This window comes from Lepeophtheirus salmonis, chromosome 1 (assembly GCF_016086655.4).
Source record: "Lepeophtheirus salmonis chromosome 1, UVic_Lsal_1.4, whole genome shotgun sequence".
Taxonomy (NCBI): Eukaryota; Metazoa; Arthropoda; class Copepoda; order Siphonostomatoida; family Caligidae; genus Lepeophtheirus; species Lepeophtheirus salmonis.
Genome location: NC_052131.2, coordinates 9,983,646 through 9,993,875, shown reverse-complemented (window position 1 = coordinate 9,993,875; position 10,230 = coordinate 9,983,646). Strand labels below are relative to the sequence as shown.

At 29.6% G+C, this 10,230-nt stretch overlaps 1 protein-coding gene across 1 annotated transcript; it reads left to right on the top strand.

Annotated features, from left to right (window-relative positions):
- The first annotated feature begins 371 nt into the window (after positions 1-371).
- LOC121116654 (matrix metalloproteinase-16-like) lies at positions 372-1,576 on the top strand. The gene is given in 3 exon segments (XM_040710925.2): positions 372-882; positions 884-1,276; positions 1,278-1,576. Coding segments are annotated over 3 exon segments (870 nt in total). The 5' UTR covers positions 372-639; the 3' UTR covers positions 1,512-1,576.
- The last annotated feature ends 8,654 nt before the right edge of the window (positions 1,577-10,230 follow it).

Sequence of the window (10,230 nt, the reverse complement as noted above, 5' to 3'; positions counted from 1 at the left end):
GAATTCCCCCATGTTTGAATGGCTTTGACAAATTTTGTACTAAATACTTGGAAATATTAGGAAACAAAATAGTCCTCATTAATTTTCTTTTTTGTTCCTATACATAAATATACCAGTATATTATGTAACTGAAGAAACATATTTCCATACTGCATGAGGAAAACATTTTATTTATATGTACGTACAAGGTATTTTGTTTTTTAATACTATAAAAGAGTCCTTCTATTGGTTTAACTTTTTCTAAGAAATATGGAATTTCCAGATATTTAACAAAAATGTTATATCAATTTATACAAGCCACAGTTAATTGATATAGGTCATATTTTGTTCTTAAGATGAAGGAAATAAAATGATTTAAATAGGTGTATAATAACTATTAAACATTTCCGTTACTTCAAGTTTGGTTGTTGTAAAACAATTGATCTGGGATTTCCATGACTTGTACGCTTTTTTTATAAGTATATGTTCATGATGGGCGTACGCAATTCTCACTCAACAACAGTTAATGAAGTAATAATGCATTTGAAAGATTATAAAAAGGCATGTTAGAGTCCAAAAGATACTTAATATTTCAACTCCTTCGTTTGGATTCGGTCAAAGTGAATCGATAAGACAATATATACCTAGTCCAAATATAAGATGTCGACTCTTTGTTATTTTATTTTCTCTCTCTTCATTGTCTGTATCGACTCCCGTCCATTCACAGACGATTCGTCCATTGAATATTTACTAAAGTATGGCTATGTTGAAAGTTCTTTTAGAGTGCGAGATGGTATTCAACCGGCTTTAATTCGTTTCCAAGAATTTCATGGATTAGATAAAACAGGTACTTTGGATGAAAACACGATTCACCTAATGCAACAACCCCGTTGTGGCCTCCCCTGACTTTGAGACAGACGAAGAGGACTCTTCAAATGTTCGCTTTCGACTACGTGCATCTAAGAACAAGTGGAATAGAAATTTTTTGACCTATGCCATAGGTAGCTATGCAGAGGAGCTTCAATTAGAGAAGGAAGGGGTTCATCTTCAAATAAGAGAGGCCTTCAACAAATGGAGTGAGGTTTCTGGGATTTCTTTTGCAGAATCATCATCATATAGAAAAGCCGATATTCAAATAGACTTTTTTAGAGGAAACCATGGGGATGGATACAGTTTTGATGGAGCAAGTGGAGTTTTGGCTCATGCTTTTTTCCCTGGATCTGGAGGCAATATTCACTTTGATGATGCTGAGACTTGGCAGCTAAAAAAAACCCAAACGTACATTTCGTCCCTACAAACAATTATATCAAATAGCTGTACATGAAATTGGTCATAGTTTGGGTTTAACACATTCCAGAGATAAGACTGCTGTCATGGCTCCGGTTTATAATGGTTGGAATGATAATATTCAATTAAGTAATAATGATATTAAGCAGATTCAAAGACGATATGGTACTCCAAAGAAAATAAAAGCTATTGTTCCGAAAAGGAACACACCTTTTGACGCAAGTAGAATCAACTTTTTTGACTGATATTGATAGATCTATTGTTTATTTATTTATTTGTTGAAATATATTTAATCCTATATATTTATAAACATGAGTGGTTCGATTGATAATATTTTAAGAAATAGCATCAATATTCAAAGCTGACGACTCATACTTGAGTTACACATAAGTTTGATCAAATTATGAGTTCAAACTCAATTTGAAATCTAATTAAAAAAAAAGTTTAAATTAGGAAATTGAGAGTTGCTTTCGTCTCGCTAAAAAAGTATCTTGAATATCTCTGCTTGAAACCTTTTTTAATTTGTAAATGTATTATATAAGGAAGCATTAATTTAAGCAAAAAATACATTTTGATTTAAAAAAAAACAATATGTAGCCAACAAAAATACGTTTTTCGGACTAAAATGACCATTTTTGTATTATGGTACTTAGAGTGTAGTATAAACAAACTAACTTTGTTACAATATATAATTAATTAAAGGTATTAATTATGCAATTTTAAGGACGGTGCTAGGAAAATTTATTCCATCTCTTTTAATGCCTGATAATTAAATTCCCAATAAATTCATTCCTTGCAAAATTCATCTTTTGACATTTTAATTCCGTGATATTTTGAAACGTTTTCTAAACTAATTAGTAATTTGTGTAACGCTGTACAGAGAGGGGCCTAGGAACCTACTTATCACTTACGTAGATTTGAATTGGGAGGATAGAAAAGAAAGAAAAGGAATAGTGATGGGCTATAGTTGATAATAGTAAAAGAGCAATGACGGGATTTCCACCTCTCTCCCAAGATACCAATGATATCCACAAATTTCATCCTTACTCACTATTAAAAAATTATGAGGACATTATTTCTATTCTATGAACACCATAAATCATATCTTTCACGCATCCAACACTATTTATCTCCAGTGCCAACTTCCTAGCTCTCCCTGTACAGCATTACCAAAAAACTTAATGAATATCCCACTTCAAAATGGAAATGAAATGTCAGTCGATGAAGTTTGCAAAGAAAATTTATTGGTCATGAAAATACAAGGAATATAATTACCGGTCACAGTTTAGACAGGTCAATAGTTTTAAGAAGTAGTGCTCGAATATAGACAGAAATGTTGATAAAAGTATTTAATTTAAAAGAAAATCACAAAAACATTACCACACTTCCATAAAAATTTACTCTGTATTTGTTGTCTACTGTCGATTATTCTGTGTTTTTTTCACCTCATCAGTGTCTAGAACGTCGATTGGTTTGATTTGAATTCACTCTTGTTAAGCTGTGTGGAATTCCTAACAATTATTAAAAAAATAACTCCATAGTTAGGAAGAAACGTAAATAAAAAATGATTTTGTCTATTTTCTGTTTCTTAATGGGGGGGGGGGAGATACAATAAAGGTGACAACGTGAGATGTAACTTATGATTACTCCCTGAAAAGATTTTCTATTTTCTCATCAGGAATAATAGACATGATTTAAAACTATGTCTTAACACTAGACTGAGGCTTGTTTTCATTAACTTGGAACCTGAATTGTTCACATATCTCTGATAGAATCTATTTCTCCATGAACAGGGCCTAGAGCAAAAGTAAAAGTTAAAAGCCCATTTCTTTCTTTTTATAAATTTGAATTTAAACATAATCTTTTACCTTTTTTAGAAAAAGGGATCTATTAGGTTTTTTAAATAACTTTTTATTTAGAAAAATAAACTTTTGATAATCAAGTGCAGTGCCGGAACAAAATTTGTTGTGATGATAACAAAAAAGCAAGCTAGGATTTTTTGATGAAACAGAGAAAAACGCATTATAAGTTTTTTACTCCCATGAAAAACCAAAGAGGATTTTTTAAAGAGTCAAATACAATACTAAACTACTGAAAAGCTGTCCAACAAAATTCATTTATATGATAGATATTTGTGTCAATTTTTAAATGAACATATTATATACAAGTTCAGTCAATTTTTTCGGGTGCTATTTCAACTTTAAATCGAATTTTGATATCATCAATATCAGTTGGTGAGGCATGTTCTTAACCAGCTAATCCTTTCTTCTTTTCATTATTCTCGCAACGTAATGATAATATAATACTTATACACTCTTTTTTAAAGCTAATTTTCATGTCATGACGTCTCAATATCTTTTTATTATCAGCGTTACCAAATAACTAATTTTTATCAGGTTCAGTTAACCTTAAAAACTGCAGTTCCTAAGGACTTTCTCACTTTCTTAAATAATATAAATTATAGTACTCATATCAACGGATACAATTATTATCCTGTCGCAATATTGAGAAAAATTATCTCAGCTTGCTCTTATGTTATCTCCACACAAATATCCTCAATACCATAATCCTTAACACCGGTCCTGATTAGTGATATGGCATTAAAATAACGATTTAATTAGGACTCGTAAACTGTTCAGTCATAATATTTAAGGCTGTTTAAAATATGACCTGCTGGTATGCAAAAAAAACACCGAAAAATGACATGGTAATCCTGACATTTCAAGAAATATTTAAGTGTGGAGAGTAAGGTTAATAAAAATACAAGGTTAAACCATCATGTAATCGGGCTTGCTATTATTATAATCTTATATATTATACCGACTGCTGGGCTATTGCTCAATTTTCAATTTAATGCATCGTACCAACTGCTGGGCAAGAACAACGGATTTGGACAAAACACGCAACCACTCATTTACTATGACGTCAATATTAAAAGTGTGGTGTAAGTCAAACATGAGACGTACACGCGTGTGGTACAACCTTTTATTTCTATTAACCTTGCACCATACAAGGAAATCTATAGTTAAAGAGGCAAGGGTAATAGAAATGCAAGGTTAGACCATCAAGAAATCTGGCATGCTAGAATTTTCAATCTGATGTATAATACCGACTGCTGGGTAAGACAAGCAGATTTTGACAAAACACGCAACTACTCATAGTCTATGACGTCACTATTGGTAGAGTTTTAAATTTAATGTATCGTACCGACTGATGGGCGAGAAAAACAGATTTTGACAAAACACTCATTTACTATGACGTCAATAATAAATGTGTGGTGGAAGTCAACCACCAGTCGAACACGTGTTATGATATAATCTTGTATTTCCATTAACCTTGAATGAAGAGAAACTAAGCTTTTGTGAAGTTTTATTGAATGAGCTCTAAGCGGAAATGAGAAGACGAGGAAGTAAATAAACACATTTTCTACTCCTTATGTACCAAAGACATACGTAATAATTACTCCAGTATGGATTCTCATTTCTACTCTGAGTCCAACAAAAACTTACACTAATAATTAGGAACCTGATTATTACTCTTAGTGTTTTACGCACTATTGATTACTTTAAACTAACATTTTGTCTCTTCAAGAATTAAATAATTATGATAACAGTTTTGAGAAATGTAATACATTGTTCATATTTCCGACTAGGAAGAATATCGCACTCGTTCTAGGTCATACTATTCCATAACTACGTATTCAGTCTCAATGAATTCGCCCTTTTAACTTAATTAATGAGGTAAATTCTGAATTAACAAAAAATAGAAAAATACGTCATCTGTGGTATCATAAAAAGCCACATCTTGAATTGGGGGAAAAAAATAAGTACGATCAGGATTCAGGAATCTACTGAATCTAATAGGTGTGTTTCACCTTCAAGTTTTAAAACTTTAATACAACTGTAACAATATTCCTTCCATTGTGTCATCACATAATACATAAAACTCCACATTTCATTTTGTAGCACAAGCTCCTCTACGAATAAGACACAGACATCGATCTGCTTAGAAAATGAACTCAGTATTATGACAACAAAGTTCTGACGTTTTGATTCCTAACATAATGTATGAATCATGTATGATGTCTGAATGCTACTCACGTACATATATTGTACATCACATAGCAAAGAAATCAATACGTTACTTTCCATGTTTTTCACATACTTGTGGAAAACTACAAACAAACACTCACATGCACGCATAAAAAACCCTCTAGAATGGATAATTAATAAATAGATGCTTAATGAATAATTAATTGCATTCATACTCGATTAAAAATTAATACGGAGATGAGGCAAAAAAATATAATAAAGCATTTTATATACATATTTAATATGAATATGGAGAAAGAACTATCAAAACAATATACGAGTTGTATTCAAAAAGCAAGGGGACTTTTTATATTTTTAGGAAACAATAATTATTTTTTCGTCAATATTAATGTTGTCACCTTCAAAGAAATTCCTCTCAGACACAATTCACTTTTTTCTACGCTTTTTCCAATCGTTGAAGTATTTATCATAAGCACTTTGCGGAATAGTCTTGAGCTCTTCCAGCGATTTAGTCTTTATCTCCTCAGTTGTTGCACATTCCTGTACTTTCATAGATCTTTTCCGTTTTAGGAACAAGAAAAGTTTTTTTTTTTGTCCTAAAATGCAATGATTATTTTTGTTAGAATAAACTTATAATTTCTTGTTCAGTTCTATAACTATTATTTTTATTTGAAAATCCTATCATGTATTACTACGACATCTTGATAATTTCAAGCAATTGAATTAATTACGAAATATAAAATAATTCTTGTTGGTCCATTGTCCTTGTGGCCTTAAATTTTTCCAATCATATACTCTATTCTTTAAGCAGACTTCATCTAATGTAATTGGAGATACTCTATCCGTCTCACTTAATTTTTCAAATCTTGCTTTTAAATAATTGAATGTTCCTTTCGATATACCACTTGATTCCTACATAACGGAAAACAGTTTTTTTTTTACATAATTGGCAGACATAACATAACAGTTACTTATAAACAGGTGAAATTTTGTGCCAGATAAAAGCTGTCGCCAAAATTTCTGGTTAGAGAGTTGAGTTGCCAGCTTTAACTGCCTGGAAAAAATGATACTTTTTCATTTGAAATTAATTGATCTATATCAGAAATGGTATGACTGAAGAGTTTATTCTAATAATTGCATCTCGTTTGGTAATGTCATCATACTTAGTCTTAAAAAAAAGCAAGTAAATTTAAAACTTCGCTACATATATTTATTCGCTATGCAACCACTAAATAAATTATTGATTAAAATCTTATTGATATTATTCCGCATTTGAAATTTTACGTTTCTTATAATTATTACACTAAATCCAATGACTGGACAACCTAAAATGTAGTAACATTAGTTATCTATCATTAATTAAATAAAATATATTTATTAAAATCAAAATAATAATTAATTATCATCTTAAAAAAAAAGTTATCATTTAACCAATTTTGTGTGATGTGTAAAATCCTAAAATCTGATTTTGTTATGTACAGAAATTGAACTTAATCTTCCTTCGAATCTACTTGTATTTTTTTTGGTACACAATTGCTATCAAATTTTTGCTTGAGCTCTGACAAATTTGGAATATCATCTTCTCCCAAAAAATTTGCGCCCTTCATTCTATTTCATCACTTTTCCGTTTATGTATCACCTCAGCAATGATATCAAAATTAGTTCCTGAAGATGTTATAGCACTTTTTCTTAGGATACGTCGTCTGAGTTCTCCATTTGCTTTCTGTTTAAAAATCTTCATGTTTGAAATGAATTTATAGAAAGAGGTTCTTATTTTATTATCATTGAGCTTTCGACCAGGTATATTACTAGTGTGGCAACAAGGAACCACACAATTTGAAGGCATATTTCACGTCTAGTAAGAATAATAACATTCTAAGTAAAATAATATTTATGTATGACTAATTGACGATAAAAATATACATTTATATACTTCATTGAATCAAAACAGTAATGAAGAAAATTTAGAAACTTTAATAATTATTGATGAATGAAAAGATAATACGTATTGCTTTTGCACTTGTAGATCAATGAAAATGACAACAAGGTTTGTTACGATTTTAACATAAGTATCCATTATTCATTAAGACTCTTACAGCAACAATTTTAAGCTACGTCCCTCCGGCTATTGATAATTTAGTGACTCCAACTAGGTGTAATTAAACATCTGATCTAAAATATTGGAATCCAACTCCACACCTTAGACTAAGTCATCTAGCATTTTGGACTTTTTTTCAGAGCATAACGCGAGTTCTGTTTTAAAAGATTTTATAACTGGATTGTACAAACTAAAAAAAGCATTTAAAAATAAATCAGTTTATTAATAAAGAAAACTGCATTCGAGTAGAAAAAAGTAAATGCAAATCCATAGCTTCGACAAAAAAAAATGTAAAAATCAATACATTTATCTAATAGGAGTGCAATGTAAACGATGCAATTACATTTCAAGACTTAACGATGGAATGAAAAGATGTGTTAGGATTTAAATCCTACATGATGCATTTTATGAAAAGGAATTAGTTCTGAAACAATTATAAAACTACATTGACTGGCCGAAATAGATGAAGAAAGATGAGAGGAAGATTGGTTGCGGTGTTTCTGGGATACTACATTAAGGTGATCACTCTTTTTGGGACTGATGGCGATCTGTTGGTTCCATAAGAAGTTAATGATGCAATTTGTGGCGCCAAATCTGCTGAGCTCCTTATTGGTGTTATTATAAGACTTAATGAGTCTGAATCCAATGATGTTTTATACTTTATTTATTCCTCTTAATTCTCTCATCTAAAGTACTTATTATAAAAAGGTGCAACATTCATGTTTGACATTTTCTATTTAAAAATATATTAAAAATTGAATTAAATGCGCTTATTTTACACTAATGAATGCAAAAATGAGTTACAAATTACTTCAAGTGGAGGGATACCATAAATTAAATGTGGAAGATACCTTTATGCTATAATATATGTATGTGGGCGAAACGTCCCAAACTGCCTGGGACGTAACATCCTTGAACCGGTGCAATAAAAATTAAACTAATCAACTTCTTTCTTTTGCTACTTTGAAATTATAGTACACAAGAGACAAAATATAACCCAGAATAACTTGAATTTTATTTCGTTCCTACACTGGAAATGTTAATCAAAGCAATTTATCTTAAGAGAAATAACTAAGAAAAGAAAAAAAAAGGCTCTTGGGTTTCATAGCCCACTCCTGACCAGCTCGTACCCTTATTTTGTGGCACTCTGATCTCAATGTATTTTACTGTATCTTTGTTCCTACGTTTTGCCCATTGCTGTTCGTTATTGTTGCAGACTGAAGATTTTAATCTATGTAGCCTAACTTTGGTGAACTCCCAATTGAAACCTCTTTCCTGATTCTTTGTATTTCTATGTCTATGGCTGTACCATGGGATAGATTATTTATCGTTTATTAAGTTTGAAAAGGCAAGGGTGGAAATGAAATCTATTCTCGAGTAATTGACAGATACCGAGTAATACCAGGCTTTTAATGCTCACAAGGCGAGTTTTTTGGTTATTATCTATTTAAATAATAAAACTTGAGTTCTACTTGGCAAGTTTAGTCTGTGACACGTACAAACAAAATAGTGAATGCATTCATATACAATACTAATAATTTAATTTATGAAACAAGAATTGTCATGCTAGCTTTTCTTAGTAACGAAAAATATTTTAAATAAAGTATTGCAAGTAAGAGGTTGCGTTTTATTCAAAAGATATAAAAGTTCCGTGATTTTTATTCGTTATTTTTGTTTCAATAGTTATATATTATGTAGAATATGTATAAATCCAAGAGAGACAATTGCAATTTATATAAAGTTGACTGTTAATTTGACTAAGTTACTGATTTTTTTCTTACTTCCTTAATGACTTTTTATGAAGAAAAAAAATGTTTCCATTCATTATTCAAAAAAATGATTCACAGAAATTCCATTCATTGATATTTATATGTATATAAAATTAATTTTCAGAACATATTTGGTTTTTATATATACCTCCTGTACTGCTCTTGGTAATAATGAATCTTATAAAAACACATGAACTCTTTAATTTTACCGTTGAGCAAGATTAAAAGGTATAATGCAAATTAAAACTTAATAAAACAAAGAAAAATCACTGATCCTGTAGATTAAATATCTTTAAAGTTAAAATATGAAATAATTAATTAAATTATTTGAGTAAGTACAAATTGTTTCACACAAAAATATTGTATAAGATACAATTTGAATTTTGAATATCAGCCACTATTTTTTATTGTTGTTAGAATCAATATGTTATAAATATTTCAATATAAGACAACAATATCTTTAAATGCATCGACTGTACCTGAAATATTAAATTTTATTACATCTGATTTATAGTTTTATGATTAGAAACCTTTTCATACATTTGTTTCTAGCAAAAATTATGTTTTTTTAATAATATACACTGTTCCTTTGATTTTTTTTTTAAATCTTAAAAATAAATTTTTACATTTTGTATTTGTATAAGAAACTTATTTAAAATTTACTGAAATTACAAAAAAAAAATTCTATGTGATATTTAACTTAAATTTTGTGTTAAAAAATTAAATTATTTTCTAATATGAAGTCGAATAATTTTAAATAGTATTAAATAATTTTTATTAAAAAACTGTTTAAATATACATGCTAGAATTATTTAACGTGCAGGTTTTTATTTCATGATTTTTATAAATCTAGGGTTTAATAAAACAGCCAACTATAATAAAAGTGAGTAAGTTCAATTGGGATCATTTTCAAAAATTAAACGCAATTTTAATTCATTTCTTAACAATAAAAAAGTCAAAGGTTTTAACTCAGAAAAGGTAGAAAACGGTTAGGATCAAATACAGCTTCATAATGACAAAAAACATGATAATTTCTTAGACAGTT